The sequence below is a fragment of the Capra hircus genome, chromosome 19 (genome assembly GCF_001704415.2).
Source record: "Capra hircus breed San Clemente chromosome 19, ASM170441v1, whole genome shotgun sequence".
Lineage (NCBI taxonomy): Eukaryota > Metazoa > Chordata > Mammalia > Artiodactyla > Bovidae > Capra > Capra hircus.
In genome coordinates, this window is record NC_030826.1 from 57487250 (window position 1) to 57508530 (window position 21281).

At 50.6% G+C, this 21281-nt stretch overlaps 1 protein-coding gene across 4 annotated transcripts in view; it reads left to right on the top strand.

Annotated features, from left to right (window-relative positions):
- The window catches only part of SLC39A11 (solute carrier family 39 member 11), a 281978-nt gene that overhangs the window by 87380 nt on the left and 173317 nt on the right, over positions 1-21281 (top strand). For 2 of the 4 annotated variants that reach the window (XM_005694468.3, XM_018063902.1), the window contains exon 5: positions 16333-16474. In XM_005694468.3, coding sequence (XP_005694525.2) covers positions 16333-16474 — 142 coding nt within the window. The remainder of the gene's footprint in view (positions 1-16332; positions 16475-21281) is intronic. The other 2 variants (XM_005694469.3, XM_018063903.1) reach the window with 1 other exon arrangement.

Here is a 21281-nt window from a genome sequence, read left to right on the forward strand (position 1 = left end):
GACCCCTTTGTGTCTTTGCGGGACCCCTTCCCCCACCAAACGAGCTTCCCTGGTGGCTCAGAGGGTAAAGAATCTGCCTGCAATGGAGGAGACCCAGCTTTGATCCCTTGGTTGGCAAGATCTTCTGGAGAAGGGAATAGCTAACCACTCCAGTATTCTTGGGGCTTCCTTGATGGCTCAGACTACAAAGAATCTGCCTGCAATGCAGGAGACCCGGGTTTGATCCCTAGGTCGGGAAGATCCCCTGGAGAAGGAAATGGCTACCCACTCCAGTGTTCTTGCCTGGAGAATCCCATGGAGAGAAGAGCCTGGCAGGTTATAGTCCATGGAGTCGCAAAGAGCTGGACACAACTGAGCGACTTTCGCTTTACCCCGTACCAGACATACATGTGTGTAATTATAGCTATGTTGGTGTAAACATGAATATAATCCAGGCTGGGTTCATTATTATTTTTTTTTTGTTATTCATTTGTTTCTACTTATTTTATAATGAAACATTTTGAGGGACCCCCTAGAAGTGTGTTTTGGGCACTGCACTTCCTGCGGCTGGTGGCTCAGTTGGCCCTGTGCGTGTGTACGTTCTGTCACTTCGGCCTTTCGTGACTCTGTGCAGCTCTATGGACTGCAGCCCGCCAGGCTCCTCTGTCCATGGGATTCTCCAGGCAAGAATGCTGGGGTGGGCTGCCATGCCCTCCTCCAGGGGATCCTCCTGACTCAGGGATTAAACCTGCCTCTCTTTGTCTCCTGCGTTGGCAGGCAGGCTCTTTACCTGGGAAGCCCCCAGTTGGCCTTGTGGCCTCTGTAGATCTCTTCCCCATGAAGGCTGAGCTGAAGCCTCTGCTTGGCAGAACTTCTGGGATGTGCTGCCACCTTGCCGAGGTTTACTGACGAGACGGAAGACACCAGATTTGTTCTATGAGGTTGGGGCTTTGGCACGGAGAGTTGGTGTTACAAAGAGTTGGTAAGCCAGTACATCTTGCCATATGTATGGCTCCCGATTTAGTCTCCAAAGAGACATTTAGACTCTAGCAATCTCAGGGTGATGGGGAGATTAAAGAGAGTTTGGTAGCACCAGGATTGTGGTCGGGGGAATCCCAAGACGGCCCCTAAGAGTTGCGCCCCCTGGTGTGCACACCATGGAATCCCCTCCCCTCAGTGGGGTGTCACTCTCGCTGGATTACAGCTCAGGTGACCTAACGGTTGACTTTGAGCTCATCAATAGGGAGAGTGTCCTGGTGGGCCTGACCTAATCAGGTGAGTCCTTAAACCAGAGCCTGGGCTGGTCTCGAAATCAGAGGGATATGAAGTGAGACAGCGTCCCCTGTTGGCCTTGAAGAAGCCAACATCCGTGCTGCAAATTGCCGGTGGTGGGGACTGCGTGGCAAGGGCCTCGGGGTGGTCTCTGGTTGCTGGGAGGAGTCCCCAGTACCACGGTCCCCGGGAACATGTGAAGAATGTGGGAACCTTGGTCCTTCATCTGCAAGAGGCCGAGTTCCACCAATAACCCGTGCGCTTGGACGAGAGCCTCAGATGGGTCCTCATCCCCAGCCGGCCGTGATCTCGCTGTCCTCTCGGTGAGACGCTGAGCAGTGGACCCAGTCGAACCCTTTCCTGGATCCTTGAACCGTGGAAACGGAGAGAGAAGAGATGAGTGTTGCTTGCCGCCCTGAATTTGTGGTAATTGGCCATGTGGCAGCTGAGACGCCATGCGGGCCTGCTGTGTCTCAGCTTGGCTGTTTGCTCTAGGACTGCGGCTTGGAAGAGAGAGAAAAGGGGAAGAGGCTGGCCCCCACGTACCACAGCAGGAAGCAGAAAAAGTGTTTAGAAGCAAGCTGCTTCATTCCCTTCTTGGCTGCCAGACCCTCATCAAGCCCAGATCAGTTGAATAATTAATTCTGCTCCATGCAGAGTGATACTTTGGATAAAGCCCCATTAAAAAAAAAAAAAAATGAAAACCCTCAAACGTGTTCTTCAAAGCCACGGCTTCTCCTTTGAAGTGGTTTGACTGCCATTTATTTGCTGTTTCCTCAGCATGAAAGTGCACAAGGATTTCCACCCTCGTCCAGAGTCTTCCCCTCCCCTCTCCACCCTCCTTGGAGTCACTAACTGGCCCCTGATTCTGCCTTTTCCAGCTGGCTTCGATTGAACTGCATAGCCGGGACAACAGGTCCATTTAGGAAGCTGTGTGTCTCAGTCTTGGAGGCAGCGATTGTCAGGAAGCAGAGAGACTATTTCCAGAAACGGTTTGAGGTTTCGGATCCTGGTGGCCCAGGCCCCGTGGGGATGGGACACTGCTGAGAAGGCTGCTGGCCGCGTGAGCAGGGGCTGAGGCTGGGGGACGGATGGAGGCCTTGGCTGTGAGAGTGAGAAGGAGGGATGACGCTGTGGAGTCCTCCCCGTGACCCAGGGTGCGGCCAACATCCTGCCCACCCCACCCCATCCCCAACACCCCACCCCACCCCCGCACACCCCACTGCACCCCCCAGCCCTGGCCGGGGGACTGCAGGCAAAGTCTTGTTTTCCCTAGAATGGTTCAGGAGACAAACACCGAAACCTCTCTGACATCTCAGTACTGCAGCTGCTCTTTCTCTCCTGGTCTGTTGGAATGAGTGCTTCTCACTCTGATTCCCTGGATGCATGTCTGACGGGTCAGGGCCCCCAGTGTGGCGCTAAGGGCGCCTCTGTCCCTTCTGATGACCAATCCCTCTTTGACTCACTTTTCATGTTTGGCTGTCTTCAACAGGGGCTACCCAGGTGGCTCAGTGGTAAAGAATCCGTCTGCCAAGCAGATGATGCAGGCTCGATCCTTGGGTCGGGAAGATCCCCTGGAAAAGGAATTGGCACCCCGCTCCAGTATTCTTGCCTGGGAAATGCCACGGACAGAGGAGCCAGGAGGGTGACAGTCCAGGGGGTCGCAAAGAGTCGGACACGACGGAGCGACTATAGAACAGCAACAGCAGCATTCATCTGCTAGGGCTGCCCTCACAAAGTGCCACAGGCCGGATGGTTTAAACAGCAGATGCTTTTTGCCTCTCAGTTCTGGAAGCTGGTAGGCCAAGGTCAAGGTGCCAGCAGGGTTGGCTCCTCCTCAGAGTGATGATTGGGCTTCCCTGGTGGCTCGGTTGATAAAGAAGCGCCTGCAATGCGGGAGACCTGGGTTTGATCCCTGGGTTGAGAAGATCCCCTGGTGAAGTGGGAAAGGCTACCCACTCCAGTATTCTGACCTGGAGAATTCCACGGACTCTATAGCCCATGGGGTCGCAAAGAGTCGGACCCAACTGAGCAATTTTCAAAAGAAGAAAAATAAGTGACGAGGGAAGGGTCTGTTCCAGGGCCCCGTCCTTGGCTCGTGGAGGCTGTCTTGTCTTCACATCGTATTCTCTCCATGCATGTTTGTGTTCAGATTTCCTCTTCCCATAAGAACACCCAGTCATATTTTTAGATCCCACCCTAATGACTGCATTTTAATTACCTCTTTAAAGATCCCATCTTTAGGACTTCTACCTTGGCAGTCTGTTGTTAAGACTCCACACTTCCATCACAGGGGGCATATGGGTTCAATCCCTGGTTAGGGAACTGAGATTCCACATACCTCGTGGCAGAGCCAAAAAAAAAAAAAAAGTTGAAGATCCCATCTTCAAACAGAATCTTACTCAGATGGACTAGGGGTTAGGTTTTCAACATACGAATTTTAGCAGCAGGGTGGAGGGAGTGCAACAATTCAACCATAATAGGGGTAGTGATGCCATCTGTCTACATCACAAAAAGTTCTTGAGGTTTGAGAGTGATAATGCAAGAAAGGGCAGTTAGAAGCTGACTGTGGGACAGACAAGAGGGTTTGTGCAAATACTGGGGTCCACGCCAACGATGTTTCTTCACAGCCCACTCCGTCTGTCTCTGCCTCCGCCCACTCCGTCTCTGCCTCCGCCCACTCCGTCTGTCTCCACCCACTCCATCGTTGTCTCCGCCCACCGTGTCTCCTCTGCCTCCGCCCCCTCCGTCTCTGTTTCTGCCCCCTCTGTCTCTGCCTCCGCCCCCTCCGTTTCTGCCTCCGCCCACCCTGTCTCTGTCTCCGCCCACTCCGTCTGTCTCCACCCACTCCATCGTTGTCTCCGCCCACCGTGTCTCCTCTGCCTCCGCCCCCTCCGTCTCTGCCTCCGCCCCCTCCGTCTCTGTCTCCGTCCCCTCCGTCTCTGTCTCTGCCCTCTCTGTCTCTGCCTCCGCCCCCTCCGTTTCTGCCTCCGCCCACCCTGTCTCTGTCTCCGCCCCCTGCATCTTCTCTGCCTCCGCCCCCTCTGTCTCTGCCCCCGCCCCCTCCGTCTCTGCCTCCGCCCACTCTGCCTCCGGTGCCGCATTGGTTTAGTACTTTGATGGCTCACCAGAATCTTACGGGCAGAGGCCTCTTGAGTCATCAGTCCGTTCTATGGGTCGTGACTTTCCGACAGATGCTGTTTCCCTCTCTCTCCTTCCTAGAGCCAAGAAAAGATCATTTTATGATTTTACGGTTGTCAGAGCTATAAATATTTTTGATAAGCCTGATATTAGTTTTTGGTTTTTTTTTTCTCCTCCGTGGTACTCTGATAAAAATCTCTTTTAGAGCAATGGTAATAGACTATATTTTCCTAAATATATACTTTTGTTATTGTTATTGATAGTTATATAACAAGGGAAGGGCTGGGTTTGATAGTATAATTACCTTCTTGGTTTTCATAATCTCCAGCTGGTGTGACTACAAGGGGAGAGACACACAATACGTGCTACTGACTCATTTTTTAAAATTATTATTATTTATTTTTTTTTCAAGATGATCAACAGACCTGTATTTGTGAAAGTGATAGATATTCTGAGGCCAAGATGCCCCATCCAGTTTTTTGAGTTTTTTTTCCAGATAAAATGTGATGTTATCACAACATAAGGAGAATTGTTCTGCTGGATGTTCTGAGTGCAGGGAACAGAGGAGAACTGCTCTGAGCATTGATCTCTGAAATTTCATCTGCTGAGTATGGCTAAGTTCTGTGTGCGGCCAAATTGGTGTGGGAAATGCAGGTTTAAACAAAAGCCTTTCTTTACTCTGGGCCTCAGAGTCTTTATCCACGTATGCACGGATGGTCTCAGATTTTCCCGCATCTGTCTGTGGAATCCTTCCTCTTGGAGCATCTCAGTGAACAGGCAGCTCTGGCAGATGCCCACGCAGGACAAAAGGGGTCATTCGGGAGCCTCTCGTCCACGCACAGACGTGTATGTGGTGTCTTGGTCAACACGTTGCTTTGGCTAAAGGTGGCATGGAGAGTCGTGACTTCATTTCCAACAATTCCCATTATGTTGTCCATAGAAAAACCATTACAAGGTCACTGTGGACTGTCAAGTTCTCAGTAGTAGCCACGTGAAGGCAGACATTGCTCTGTGTCTGTTTAATGTGTATTTACTTGCTTGGCTGCCCCAGCCCTTCGTTGTGGCACGCAGGAGTTTTAGTTGGGGCACAAGGCACGTGAACTCTTTGGCATGCAGGATCTTTAGTTGCAACATGTGGGATCTAGTTCCTCGAACAGGGATTGAACCCGAGCTCCCTGCACTGGGAATGTGCAGTCTTAGCCCCTGGACCACGAGGGACGTTCCAGACATGACTGTGCTGTATTTTGAATGACAGTTGATAAGGAGGGAGACCTTGAGGAGGAGAATCCGTTGTTTCATCCTGTAGGCTGTGTTTTTCCCCTTTGACTCAATATGCATTTTCATTTAAAAGGAAATATGTCTCACACAGTCCCGATGAGGTTCAAAGTATTTTTATTGTCCCGTTAGTACGAGTGTAGTAGTGTTAGTCTTTCAGTCTTGTCTGACTCTTTGTGACTCCACGGACTGTAGCCCACCAGGCTCCTCCATCCATGGGATTCTCCAGGCAAGACTACTGGAGTGGGTTGCCATTTCCTTCTCCAGGGACCTTCCTGACCCAGGGATGGAGCCTGGGTCTCCTGGATTGCAGGCAGATTTTTTTTTTTTTTTTTTACCATCTGAGCCACCAGGTTAACCACCCTGTTAGAGACACATTTACCAGCCTTACTATGCTAGAGCATAGGTATACACTAGTCTTGTGCTTTTTGGCTCTTGTAGAGTCAGGGAACCAAAATGTGTCAGTTCACATCAAAGCAAGGAAATTGATCAAACAAACGTCAACAGCATATTTGTGATGTGGCAGACAAGGTTTCGCTAAAAATAAGCCACCGATTCCAAGAGCCAGGGGTTCCAACTGCAGTGATCAGCTGCCTGGTCCTCTGGCAGGTCTGTCCCGAGAACACTGCTGGAAGGAGGCGGTTCTCCCGGGGCTGCTCTGGGACTTCCTGGAAACTTCTCCTATGTACACAGGGCTCCATGAGGGAGTCTGCCTGAGCTTGGCCCAGAGTCACATCTCTGTTTATTGAGCTCACCCTCAACAATTAGCCCTCAACAGTGAAAGCAACACTGCTCGGTAACCACTCTATCATCAACACAAAGACAGAGAGAAGCACTGACCCCCAGCTATAGGATTTGGCTATAAAGAGACCACCCTAGTGATTCAGACAGTTGGTATCATTCAGTTCAGTCAGTTCAGTCGCTCAGTCGTGTCCGACTCTTTGCGATCCCATGGACTGCAGCACACCAGGCCTCCCTGTGCATCACCAACTCCTGGAGTTAACTCAAACTCATGTGCATCGAGTCGGTGATGCCATCCAACCATCTCATCCTCTGTTGTCCCCTTCTCCTCCTTCCTTCAATCTTTCCAAGCATCAGGGTCTTTTCCAGTGAGTCATTTCTTCACATCAGGTGGCCAAAGTATTGGAGTTTCAGCTTCAGCATCAGTCCTTTCAATGAACACTCAGGACTGATTTCCTTTAGAATGGACTGGTTGGATCTCCTTGCAGTCCAAGGGACTCTCAAGAGTCTTCTCCAACACGACAGTTCAAAAGCATCAATTCTGCGCTTATAGTCCAACTCTCACATCCATACATGGCTACTGGAAAAACCATAGCCTTGACTAGACGGACCTTTGTTGACAAAATAATGTCTCTGCTTCTTACTATTCTGCCGCTGCTAAGTCGCTTCAGTCGTATTCGACTCTGTGTGACCCCATAGACGGCTGCCCACCAGGCTCCCCCGTCCCTGGGATTCTCCAGGCAAGAACACTGGAGTGGGTTGCCATTTCCTTCTCCAATGCATGAAAGTGAAAAGTGAAAGTGAAGTCGCTCAGTCGTGTCCGACTCTTTGCGACCCCATGGACTGCAGCCTACCAGGCTCCTCTGTCCATGGGATTTTCCAGGCAAGAGTATTGGAGCGGGGTGCATTGCCTTCTCTGATATGCTGTCTAGGTTGGCCATAACTTTCCTTCCAAGGAGTAAGCGTCTTTTAATTTCATGGCTGCAATCACCATCTGCAGTGATTTTGGAACCCCCCAAAATAAAGTCTGTCACTGTTTCCACTGTTTCCCCATCTATTTGCCATGAAGTGATGGGACCAGATGTCATGATCTTAGTGTTCTGAATGTTGAGTTTTAAGCCGACTTTGTCACTCTCCTCTTTGACTTACATCAAGACGCTCTGTAGCTCTTCACTCTCTGCCATAAGGGTGGTGTCGTCTGCATATCTGAGGTTATTGATGTTTCTCCCGGCAATCTTGATTCCAGGTTGTGCTTCATCCAGCCCAGCGTTTCTCATGATGTACTCTGCATATAAGTTAAACAAGCAGGGTGACAATATACAGCCTTGCCGTACTCCTTTTCCTATTTGGAACCAGTCTGTTGTTCCATGTCCAGTTCTAACTGTTGCTTCCTGACCTGCATATAGATTTCTCAAGAGGCAGGTCAGGTGGTCTGGTATTCCCATCTCTTTCAGAATTTTCCACAGTTTGTTGTGATCCACACAGTCAAAAGCTTTGGCATAGTCAATAAAGCAGAAGTAGGTGTTTTTCTGGAACTCTCTTGCTTTTTTGATGATCCAGTGGGTGTTGGCAATTTGATCTCTGGTTCCTCTGCCTTTTCTAAATCCAGCTTGAACATCTGGAAGTTCACAGTTCGCATACTGTTGAAGCCTGGCTTGGAGAATTTTGAATATTACTTTACTAGCGTGTGAGATGATTAGTTTTTCTATATGGTTTAAATGAAAATACAAAATAAAAAAATTTTTTATGAGTACTTTCAGATCTCTGCAAATGTGTCTGTAGATCCCCATTGGAGAAGCACTCTTTTAGGAGAATGAAGCTGAGTTTGTGAGTTTCACCGTGGGTCGAGAAGGCTGTGTTTTGTCTCTGCCTATGTGCTGTGATTGTTTGCAAAAACGGCCACAAATCCTGTCCCTGTTGTCATCCACTCTGTTGTCATCCACACATCCAGGACAGTGTGACCCTGGATCTCCCATCTCCCCCCAGAAGGTGTAGTTGGCTCCTCCATCCTTCCTATCTGGATGACTGTTGACCTACTGTGGTACCAGATGTGATGCAATCAGAGACTTGACTCTCACTTGGCATTGGGTGTTTCCTTTTCTTGCTTCCCCGGACACCCGAGTTTGCCACATGAATGAGCCCAGTCTAGCTTACTGGAGGATGACAGCTCCATGGAGAAGAATCTAGGTTTCCCAGCCAAGAGCCAGCCAGCTCCTGGCCACCAGCCTGTATGTGCCATCCTTGACCATCCAACCCCTAGGTGAGCCAGGGATGGACCACAGATGGTGCACAAGTGAGTCTAGGTGATGTTAGCTGCGCCAGGGTATATGAGTAGCAGTGCCCAGTTGGCTGTAGCCTTATGAGCAGTAATAACTGATTTTATGTTCTAAGCCACTAAGTTTTGGGGTATTTTATTGCTAACAATAAGTGTCTGATAGACATTTTTTTTTTCTCCAGTGATACCATAAGTCAGAAAAAGTTGACTGGAAAGATCAGCTCGGGGCTCTCAAACTGCTGAGAAGGCAGAAAAGGCTCAGCATGGATTTTCTAGTATATTTTAGTGACTCCTAGGATTAAGTCTCGGATAACCATTGAGGGTTAGAAAGAAAATACTTCATTGGACTTATATTTGCCTTCCTTTAGATTTATATTATTGTTTTGAGGAAAAGTTGTATTTCGAGCTCAAGAATAGGCATAACGGTTTGGAAAAGTCTGCCTGGGGCCATCTCTCTGTGAACCACACTAGTGGGAGACCTGGCTGTTTGCAGCCCAGCTCAGAGCTGCTTACGTGGAACCATGACTGAAGGGCTATCTTTGCAGGCTCTCAGAGAGCTGTATCTTTGCAGAGAGAACTGTGTGGTGCTTTAGAATCTATTTTACGTGATTAAATAGGCTTGATTATGACTAGTAATTTGGTATCAGAAATAGGAGAAGGTTTTGTCTCTACAAAGATCATTTGAGCAATAGCATGCTTATGTAGCTTTAAATACAGCTAGAATTCTGTAGTTAACCTCGCCTTTGGGAAGCTTCAGGCTGAGATAAAAAAAAAAACGAAACATAAAACAGAGGCGAGATTTTAACAAATTCAATAAAGACTTGAAAAATTGTCCACATCAAAAAAAATCTTATTAAAGAAAAAAAAAAACTCTTTGGTACGTTTAAGCCTTTTCCTTCCATCTCTGCACTAATCCTCTTGTCTTTCTTTCTCAAGGCCTAAATATTTTGTGTTCACTTGGATTTTGTTTTTGTCTTCTCTGTTATATAGCTTCTCCCCTCTCCTCTTGGAGATTTTGTGGTATCACTTGGTCTGATCGATTCAATGAGTTGTTGGTCCCTGGATATCATGGTTTGAGACAGCCAAGGAAACTGAGAGTTACTTTGCAGTTGTGCAGATGTGATGAGAGAAACATGAATGGGATATCAAGGGAGTGAAGAGAGGGAGGGTGTATTTAATCCAGACTAGACTGAGTTTATCCAGGAAGACTTCTTAGAGGAGGGAGCTCAGGCTTCTTCAGCCAGGAATTTTTAAAGGCATCAAAGGCGATGCCTTAGAAACTTGAAAACTTGCCTCACTTGCACAGGCCTAGATGTCATGCCGTTATTTTAGGGGAAGGGAGGGGAGCTGGGTTGGGTGCAGCCCTAGCACTCTCAGGCAAAATGTACTATGCTTCCAACACAGTAGAGACCAAGAACTTTGGATTGCCGTTCTCCTTGTCTTTGGCTGTGACCCAGGATCCCTCAACATGTGGACAAACAAGGCAGGGAAGACAGCAGCCGCTTGTCCCCTCTGCCTCCCCGTGTCCCTGTGTGCTGTGAGGCCCGCCTGGCCCCACGCCAGCCTCCCTGGCAGAGAAGGTTATCTATTATGTAAGAATCATCCATATTTCAACTGGTGATCAGGGCCAGCATTTAGTTTTTTTTCCATTATGTGGAATAATTTCAGCTCGTCTTACGAGTGTCATTATTGCTGCGATTTCTCAGTAATAGAAACAGCATCCATTGCTTCACCTCACCCTGTGTGTCTGGGTTAAGCGGGGGTGCGGAGGCAGCGGCTGGGACAAAGGCGGCTGGGGCTCCAGGCCCCCCGGGCACCTGGGTCCCCAGGGGGTGCGGCTTCTCCACCGCTGCGGCCGCCTGGCAGGGGCACCAATTAATTTTGTGACCTTTCCCTCCGCTTTTCATCAGGGAGTTCCAAGCCGCTGACAAACCTCAATTAAAGAGTCTGCACTCCATGGGGTGGGGGGATATGCTGAGACATCCCAGAGACTCCCTCTTCCCCTCCCCTCCGCCCTGGCCTGAACTGACACAACAGTGGGTGTGCACGCGGGTTTGTTGAAAGTCAAACCCGTGGGCGATCATCAGAGGTCGGTCTGCTTTGCCTCTGCCCCTCTCTGCCCCCCGCCCCCACCCACCCCATGGCTGTTAACAGCAAGGATGCATCCCAGCAGGAACGAGCCAGAGGCAGGAAAACTCAGGGAAGGATGCTCATGGGATGCAGGGCAAACACATCCAGCCGTTGCCCTGAGTTTTCGGGGCTACCGGTCCCTCGGGGCTTCAGTACCTCGTGGCATTTCTCCATCTGTGCTTTGCTTGTGGGGCTTCCGCTGCCTTGGCTGACTCCATCCTACATCCTGTCGGGTTGCTCTCCAGGCTCTGAGTCCATTTGGGGCTCTAGAAACACGAGTTGTCTTCCTGGGACCTGGGAGGGCCACCCCTGACGAGCAGCACCCGGACGGTATTTCTGCAAGGAGGCACGCGTGTTATGTGCTGAAGCTTTTTTTGTTTTCACATAAAGTCCGTTGCAGGACTGCTTGCCTCCCTTCCTCTGCTTCATTTTGTTTCCTCCTCCTTTTTTTTTCCCCTCCTGTCTCTCCACTCTCTCTCTTTTCCTTCTGGAAAGTGCTAGACTTTTCCAGCTCCTGCCTCTGGGCATGACCTTTCCCGAGCGGGTGGAAGTTGCTGTGTTTCTTCTGAGTCAGGGATTTGTTGCATCCATTAATAATAATAATAACAACAATAATGGTCACCGGAGGACAATGATCTCAAGTTCCGTGGCTCCGGACGGGTGTTGCCACATACCTCCCTGCTCTCTGTGCAAAGCTGGGTTTGGAGGGTTGGGTGGGGACGGGGGAGCAGGGGGAGAAAGCCCTGGATGGGGTGGGAGGGGGAGGCGGGAGGAGAGGGAGACGGGTAGCTTGGGACAGAGCCTGTGTTTAGCTGCCTTGGCATTTAGGAGCTGCAAGGGGACCCAACAACTGCGGAGCTGTCCTGGGTCCCAGGAGCCCCGCTGAAAGTATCAGGGGGAGGGCGGTGACTCACTGCCCTGCCGATGGGCAGCCAGGCAAGCTGTCAGGGCCACTGTGAAAGGCTGAGAACAGCTTGCCTCGCTCAGAGGTTTGCCCTGGAAGGGATCAGCCCTCACCTCACCTCTGCCAGGGGCTGCAAGGATTGAGTGAGGTAACGTGGATGGAAAAGTTCTGCAGAGATTAAAAAAAAGAAGAATAAGCTTCAGAAATGAAAGACAGCGATGCTATCAAGTTTAAAGAGGGGTGTGCTGCCATCAGCAAAGAGGCAGGAATTTCTTCCCAGGGGACTTGGTGGCTTTCCCACTGCCCTCCTCCCGAGCACAGGCAGAAGCGGTGTTTATTTAAGGGTCCAGTAAAAAAAATGCTGCACCCCTCCACTGCAGTGTCCGAACTGGATGAGCAGACTGGGCTCCAGGGCGCCAGGACGGGTGTCAGCCGCACAGGGGTTTCCTGACTCTCCCTCAACCTTAAGAACGTTATGATAAAGCCACCAAGGCACAGCAGGTGTCTCTTGCAGACTGTTCCCTGAAATTCCAAGGGGTGTGTTTCTCCGTGGGAGCGTTGGGGAGGGTGGAGCCTAGAGTGAAAATTGTTCAGTCGTGTCTGACTCTTTGTGACCCCCTAGACTGTAGCCCACCAGGCTTCTCTGTCCGTGGAATTCTCCAGGCAAGAATACCGGAGTGGGTTGCCGTTTCCTTCTCCAAATCAGTGGTGGAGAGGGGAGGGTGGAACCTAGAAGGGAGGCTTAAAGGAGCCCCTGGAGGCCAGCCAGTGCCTGGGTCTGGGGATGCTCAGGGACACTGGACTGCAGAAGCTGTCCCCCCATCACCTGGGGGTGCCCCTGCAGCTCTCTGCTGCACAGCCCGCCCCGCCTTTCTGAGGCCACAGGTGGGGCCCAGTGCCCAGGAGTGGGTTGAATACAAGTGAGATCTGCTAGGGTTTTTTTCAGCTTTTTAGAAGGCAGCTTCTAAGTGAAGCTGAGGTGGGATTGTCTCAGTGCACCCCACCCCCAGCACTGGAATAAAGTAATGATAACCAACGGAGTGTAGTTGATAAAAGGGTCCAGGGATATGGTGGGGGAAGGGAGGGGTGGTTTGTCTCCTTGCCTGAAACCCCACCTTGGGAAGTCAGTGTGGCTTCTTCCCTTCCATGCGGCTCTTTGCTCAAATGCCACCTTCTCAGAGAGCCCTCTCTCAGCACTGTATCTGGAGGAGCTCTCCAGCTTTGCGTTTCATAATGAGACGCTGGAAGAAAGCCTGACACAGTACTAACAGTAAGTACTTACTTACTTACTGGAGCCCAGTACTTACAACAGTTGTGCTGTGTCACTATGGTGATGATTTTTTTCTCTAATCGACATTATCCCAACCAGCCCTTGGTTTTATAGTATATTGTGAGTTTATTGTCTGTCTCTGGAAGGGCAAGGGACTTGGCTTTTTTGAATCGTCAGGACCTAGGCTGGCTCTGGTATGCAGTTGATACTTAATAAAAATTTGCCAAAATAAAAATTTGCCAAACACCTGAAGGCAGGCAGGCTTCCTGGAGGAAGCAGCAAAATTCTTCTCTTGACCGTAAAGCGAGGGCCTGTGCATTCTCAGTGTGACTAGCAATAAAGAAAGGTCGTGAGCGCTCTCAGCCTTCTAAAGTGGAGCGTCTCAGCTTCAACACTGTTGGCATTTGCCCGGGTCGCTCTCTGTGGTGGGGGCCACCCTGCGGGTTGTTGGGTGTTCAGTGGCATCCCCACTAGATGCCTGCACCTCCTCTTCCCCACCCCACACACAAAGCACCCGTTGCCAAATGTCCCCTGGGGAGCAGAGTCACCCCAGCTGAAAGCCACTGTTCCCAGTTAAAACCAGGGTCTCTCCTAGCTGTACCTGACTGATCGCCGCCCACCCCCCACCCCTGTCAAACCAGCTGCCCCAAGTGGATGAAGGCGGCCACATCTCTGCTGGAATGAAGTGGTTCCCTTTCCACGTCCTTCCCCTGCTTCTGCCTCAATCACGTTGTAAAAAGAAGCGAGACAAAAGAAGAAACACCAGTTGAGGCACACGCTTTCCAGGGGAAATGCGTCTTACAGCCGTGGTGGTGCCTCAGATGTCAGCGTGAGATGTAGGGTGAGAAATAATTAAAGCTTATGGACAAAGAGCCGCGACTGTGTGGCCCTCAGCACGTGGCACGGACGCCAGCTGCTGCTGGGGGCGGGGCGGGGCCGGCCTGCTCCAAGGCCCTTCTGTCCCCAGGGGTCATCCATCTGCCGTGTCATCAGCCTTGACCCTTCAGCGGGATGCTCTCTTGATGCGCCCTCCCAGCGACATTGCAGATGAGAGCCCACTGCCCCTAGGATTCTCCAGCGGCGGCGGGGGGGGCACCTAAGAACTTCAATGAGGGCGGCTCGCACAGTGCCACGAGGCTTTTTTCCCTTGCGTTTTAAAACAAGGTTAAAGGACGTGTCAGCGTCTTTATTAAAGTGCACGATAAGGGAACTCTATTCCATGACCTGTGATAAACCATAATGGAAAAGAATATGAAAAAGAGTGTGTATGTGTGTGCAACTGAGTCACTTGGCTGGTCAGAACAAATTAACGTTGTAAATCAACTCTACTTCAGTTTTGAAAAGTGCCGTATAAAGAGCATTATAAATAAATGATGAGGACAAGAGAAATAGATTGGAGGAGTCAGAGGACGTGAGAGAAAGGGTTTATATTTCACTTTTTACCTTTAGTCAGACAGAAATAATGTAGTAGAATACCTGAATCATTTCTCTTTCTGATCCCTGATGAGCAGGAAGGGGTGTGTGTGTGTGTGTGTGTGTGTGTGTGTGTGTGTGTGTGTGTGTGTGTGTGTGTGTGTGTGTCTTTATGCAAGATGCAGCTAGGCATCACTTTTGTAAGATTCCCCTCTGAAACTTACCCAAGAAAACAGGTTTAGTATTTGCTTATAAATAGATGCATTCCCTGATTGGATGATTAAGCCTCCTCCTCCTCCCCTATGAGATCACACATTTTATTTGTTTATTTAATCCACTAAGTTGGCTATTTTTTTTATTATTTTTTCTTTTTACCAGCTTTATTGATGTGCACCCAAAGTGTACCATTAGCATATTGCGTCGTTATTTTAAAATTATGGTATAATATATGCTATGCTATGCTAAGTGACTTCAGTCGTGTCCGACTCGGTGCGACCCCATAGACGGCAGCCCACCAGGCTCCCCCGTCCCTCGGATTCTCCAGGCGAGAACACTGGAGTGGGTATATACATAACATTGAATCTGCCGCTGTAACCATTTAAAGTGCATAACGCAGTGTCATTAATTGCATTCACAGTGCTGTGCAGCCGTCGCCACTGTCCATCTCCAGAACGTTATCACCCGAAACAGGAGCCCTGTGACCATTTAGCAGTAACTCCCGCTTCCTCCTTCCCAGCCCCTGAAAGTGAAGAAGTGAAAAGTGTTCCTTGCTCGGTCACATCCAGCTCTTTGCGACCCCAGGGACTGTAGCCCACCAGGCTCCTCTGTCCATGGGATGCTCCAGCAAGAATACTGGAGTGGGTTGCCATTCCCTTCTCCAGGGGATCTTCCTGACCCAGGGATCGAACCCAGGATTAACTGCATTGCAGGCAGATTCTTTACCATCTGAGCCCCCAGGGAAGTGCTGGTAACCTCTAGTTTCTGTCTCTGATTTTGCCTGTTCTAGGTATTTCACGTAAGTGGACTCATACAGTACTTGTCATTTTGAGGTACACACATTTTAAATGGAAACTTCTGTTTGTTTGGAACTATTTTGCCTGGTTTTCAGAAAATATCTGCCGTTTCCTTGCCATTGAGGTGATTCTGTTCACCTTCCCTTAGGTCCTAGGGGCCCTGTCGATGTCTTTGGAAGACAGACTCACAGCCCCATTGTAGACTCACTGGTTTGCCCCTCACTGGACTGTAAACTCCATAAGAGCTAGAATTGGGTAGTTTACCAGGTGTCCAGAAAGTTGACAGTCAGTAAATATTTGTTCAGTAAACGTGGGGATCAAAATGAAGACTTTGCGCAGCTCGTGCAAAGAGTCAGAATAACTGGTGCTGGACAAAGCAGAAGGGCGGCGTGATTTAAGGCCAACTGGGCTCAACTTCAGATGTGCCGTATCCTCCAGGACTCTCCCTTTCCTCCTTTTGAGATGCTTCTGTTTGCCTCTCATCCTCTTTTGATACCATGAGAAACCAGAAGATGCTGAATTCCTGGAAATTGCTGCCCTTGGTTCCTGTACTGAGGCCACCACTGGGCGGACCTGCTGTCCAGGCTTCTTTTGACGGTTCAGGAACTGAGTCCTTTCTGCCCTTCTGCCCTGCGGTGAGAGGAGAGAGGGATTTTGGGGTTTGCTGTTTCCCAGTGTGTGTTTGTCCCATTTCTAGGATCAGCACGGTTGCCTCCGATGCCAATTGTTGTCATCCCCAAAGTTCTGCAGCCAGAAACCTTGTGGCCTTGCTCATGGCTCCTCCTGGCCTAACAGCTGGGTCCCAGGCAGCCGGTGCCCTCCGTGGAGATAAGCAGGTTGCTTGGGTCCCCAGGAGCCCGAGGGGCTGGGGGATGAAGGCAGAGGAGGTGCTACAGTGATGCTCTGCTTCTCGTTTCAGGGTGCAGCGGAAGATCCGCAGATGGCCCTGGCACTGAACTTGGACCCTGTGCTGACGAAGAAGTCCGACGCGGAGGGTGCCAGGATGCTCTTCCCCGAGAGCGAACTTTCCATCCGGATAGGTAGAGCGGGGCTTCTTTCAGGCAAGCTCCCTGCTGCAGACCGCGAGCTGAGTCAGACAGGAGAAACTGGAGCCAGGGGCGGGAGGGGTGGCCGGGATGTGCCAGCTGCTCCGTCCTGTCTTTGCCAGGCGCCCACCTCGCTGTTGCCTGGGGCTGGGCCAGCACACGCGCCTCCCCTCCACGTTGGTTCTCCAAACCACCTGCTTAGAGCACAGTATGAAACAGAACCTTTGGCTGTTTCCGCGACTTGGACAAGTGGGCCCATGGGCTGCTCCAGTGGGTTTGGGCTGATTCAGGTTGCAGCGGACAGAGCTCTGTCCCTCTGTCTCCCCCCTGATGGCCCCCTGGATGTTCCTTCCCACTGACGTGACTTTCATCTTTCTGGTTCATCTGGGGAACTTTGGCTCTTGTTTTCACTGATTCAGTCTGGAGCCTGAAAACCTGAAAACACTGATGGCAAAGCCATGCATTTTCTCTTAAGCTAGAGGGAGTGCGCCCTCTTGGGAGGTGCTATATTCCTGAATCTCCATGGGGGCAGTGCAGACTGGGTTGGTGCCCCCTGAGAAGGAGCTGAAGAATGATGCTGGTCCCCAGCCTCAGTGCAGACTTCCCCTTCCATGCCCTGTCATGGTTCCTGAATCTCCATGGGGGCAGTGCCCCCTGAGAAGGAGCTGAAGAATGATGCTGGTCCCCAGCCTCAGTGCAGACTTCCCCTTCCATGCCCTGTCATGGTTCACTTGGGGGAGTTGGCTACTTTAAGTGCCTGTTTGCACCAGGAGGGGTGGCTTCCTCTCTTTTCCTTTGCCTTATTTAAGTCCCACGTCGCTGTGAAACGTTGTCCCTTTCTTTTCCTCTACTTCGGTAAATCCCAGACTCAGGAACTTAACCAAGCAAAGGATGCTGAAAGCGGCCGCCCCGTCCCTTGCTTGGAGTTCTTCTCTCTTAGAAGGATCGAGGAGAAAGAGACTGGTGACTGGCCACCGTCTTCACCTTTGTGATTTAAGGGAGCAAGTCCTCTCACGTTTCCGGGCTGGCGTTTTAATTTGATATGTGTCTCTGAAATGATCCCTAACCTGGGACGTAGAGATCCTACAGGAGGTACAGCCATGCTTCAGCCAGTTCTCAGCTATCTGTGCTCAGATTAGGTCCTGCAGGAATTATTCATGGAAACTTGAACACCTCTTCCTCTCGGGTTGAAGCTCATGGCTCCCCCACCTCTTCCGATGTGGGATTTAATCAGGAAGTGAAAATTCATCCAAGGAGAGCTCAAGTAACAGAGGGTTAGCACGAAAACTCTGCCCCCCACGTCCAGTCGCACGTGTCATTCGTTTTCAAGTCAGCTCCGCTCGGGTGTGGTCTGCGGTCTTCCTTTTACTGGAGAGTCGAGCGCTGTCTGGTGAGCAGGGTGGGGCACCGTCCTCTAGTTAAGGCAGTCACTTTCCATGCCGAGTCGTGGGGACTCAGGAACAGAAGGCTTTCTGCCAGTTCTCCTCAGCTCTTGTACGTTGGATCTCCTGTGATCTCCAACGAAGACGTTACGGTCCTGACTCTGAGCCATCTCTAGGATGAAGGAGTTTGCCAGACTTTATTCTCTCCCATTGTTTTCAGTCTTCAAGGCCACAGGGGAAAGGTTCAGTGCCTGTCAATCAAAAAAGTAAAAAAGGGCATATACCTCTGGCTGATTCATGTTGGTGTGTGGCAGAAACCAACATAATATTGTAAAGCAATTATCCTTCAACTGAAAATAAATAAATTAAAAAAAGAAGTGTTGACAATACCATCTTCAAGGTCATTGTCAACTTGTAAATCATTAACAAATAAAATATGACTTAATTGAAGCAAAAAAAAAAATAGTAAAGAGATCCCTTTGACATGAAGCTTTTCCGACAGGACCACGAGAATACAGGGCCAGTGGGGCTGACCTTGGGTGGCCTCCGCCTGCCGTGGCTTGGGAGCAGGGTTTCAGTTCCCAGTCAGAACTAAGGTCAGGCCTGGCGGTGAGAGCACCGAATCCGAGCCACTGGACCAGTGTCCGGTGACGAGACCCAGGCCCCTCCGGTTTGTAGAAAAGAACCTCATGAAGATGGAAATTAGTGAAACAAGTGAAGCGTTTATTAGGAGGAAGAGAGTACAGTACCCGTGGACAGATGCGTGGGCAGGCTCAGAGGCACTCGTGCCCTCGTGGTAGTTAAATCACCTCTGCGGGGCGTTTCCTCCGGGTTTTCTCTGGCCCGTCATCCTGCTCTGCCGAGTTCTGAGTCTGTGTTTGGTTTATCTCAGCGTCCTCCCTGCTGGCTTCCCCGCTGGCTCAGTGGTAAAGAATGCGCCAGCAGTGTGGGAGACCCAGGTTCGATCCCTGGGTTGGGAAGATCCCCTGGAGGAGGAAATGGCCACCCACTCCAGTATTCTTGCTGGGGTCATCCCTTGGACAGAGGAGCCTGGTGGGCTACATACAGTCCATCGGGTCGCTAAGAGTCAGACACAGCTCAGTGACTAACACTTCCTTTCAGGGTCTTCCTGCCTCAGGAGTTGACTTTGCTGGAAAGTCTCCCAGGCTTGCTGGACCTTCTTGGCCACTCCAGGGCGGGGTGGCGAGCAGAGGCTGCGTGGGAGGCGATGCCATCCTGTCCTCTGCTCAGAAGCACCTAGGCAGAGCCGGTTACCAGGTTACCAGGCAACACTTGGTCACTGTTGCTAGCCATTCGGATCTGAGCATTAATGCAGCCTGCGGAGGGTGGGGGGAGCGCAGAGATGGTTTGCGGAGCCCGAGGGAACCCAGCTACCTCCGGAAAGGTTGTTCCTCTTCTCGCCTGGGCACACCTGTGGGTGTCAGGCGGTCGAGGACTTGAAAGTCGGTAATGGCTATTTGATGGCTGGCTGTGTGCAGATCAAGTCTGAGCATGCCTTATTTGTACCATCTGGATCTGCCCTTAAGCTTGCTGTAAATGGAGCCCGGAGATTGGTTTAATGGGTGTTTGGTGAATAACATCAGCCTCTAAAAAATAATATTGGTGCTGCTGTTGTAATGTCCTGTAATTGGTTCAACAAGAGGAAAAGCCAGAAGGGCCGCTCTGCGAGACGGGTTCAGCTGCCTCGAGTCCCAGCAGCGGCCCTCGCCGGGGAAAGTATTTATGCGTTTACGATGCTTTCCTATGTACGTCTCAGTGCCAAACGGTTTACAATATCAACTGTTCTCAGGGCTGGGGGTATTCTGGGTCGCAGGTAGACCAGAAGTTCTTATAAATCAGTCTCTCTCTCCCACCTTCACCACCGCCCCTCCCCCCCCCCCCCCCAGCTGTGTATCTATCTCCAACCAACTTTCTTTTAATTAAGAAAATAATGACCTGGGTGACAACTATTAAGTAATTTTTCTTCCTCCTTCAGATCCCTGGCTCAGAGGTTAAAGCGTCTGCCTGGAATACGGGAGACCCAGGTTCCATCCCTGGGTCAGGAAGATCCCCTGGAGAAGGAAATGGCAACCCACTCCAGTGCTCTTGCCTGGAGAATCCCATGGAGGGAGGAGCCTGGTAGGCTACAGTCCATGGGGTCGCAAAGAGTCGGACACGACTGAGTGACTTCACTTTCACTTTCAGATCCCTTACGGCCCAGGTTTCCCTCTCAGACACAGACACTGCTTCTTGTCTCCCGTGTTTCCTCTAGGAAGTCCTGATGTGGCGTTCGCCCCGTCGTGCCTGGCCCCCTTTTCGGAAGTCCTGATGTGGCATTCGCCCCGTTGTACCTGGCCCCCCTTTCTCTGCGCCTGGTGTTTTTCATTTCATAACACATTTCGATTTCTGTTCTGGGAACATTCGCTGAAGCGTCCCGTTCTTATTTTTGGCTGTGATCTTACCTAATTAGTCCCCTCTTGATGGCCTCTTAGGGTGTTTGCTGTTAATGCAGCAGAGAGATTTTCACATGTGTTAACACATCTCTGTAGGCAGTTCTATGGTTGAGTAAATTCTGGAAACTAGGCCAGGGGTTCTGTACATCTGGAGCCCAGGAGTGGGCACCAAAGAGTCTGTGAACCTCTTGGAGCTTTATGCAGAAAGATCCGTGTGTTTTGAGGAATCTAAAAAAATGGCACTGATGAATAGAGACACCGACGTCGAGAACAGACTTGCGGACACAGCGGGGGAAGGAGAGGGTGGGGTGAGCTGGGAGAGTGGCGCTGCCGTGTGCATTGCCATGGGCTAAAGGGATAGCTGGCGGGAAGCTGCTGTATAGCCGCTCAGCACTGTGTGATGACCTGAGGGGTGGGACGGGGTGTGGAAGAGTCACTCCAGGGGAGGGAATATGTGTGCACATGTGGCTGAGTCACACTGCACAGCAGAAACTAACACACATTGTAAAGCAGCCGTACTCCAATTTTTAAAAAAGATGCATTTTTGGAAGGCAAAGGTCTATAACGTCCATCACACTTCAGCTGGACCCATGACCTCCGTGTTTATCTAGAAACCTGGGCTTCTTCGCCTCAACAGCCCCATTCGGCTGCCAGCGAACTTTCTGTCTTTTTCCTTTCTCACGAGCACTCTGCTTAGGCTACGTGCTGAGTTGCTTCAGTCGTGTCTGACTCTTTGCAACCCCAAGGACCTTAGCACTCCCGTCCATGGAATTCTCCAGGCAAGAACACTGGAGTGGATTGCCATGCCCTCCTCCAGAGGATCCTCCCAAGCCAGGGATCAAACCCACGTCTCGTACGCCTGCCTGCTTTGACAGGCGAGTTCTTTGCGTCTAGTGCCACCTGGGAAGTCACTCTTTAGGCTGAAAGTGAAAGTGAGTGTGTTAGTTGCTCAGTCATGTCCGACTCTTTGAGACCCCATGGACTGTA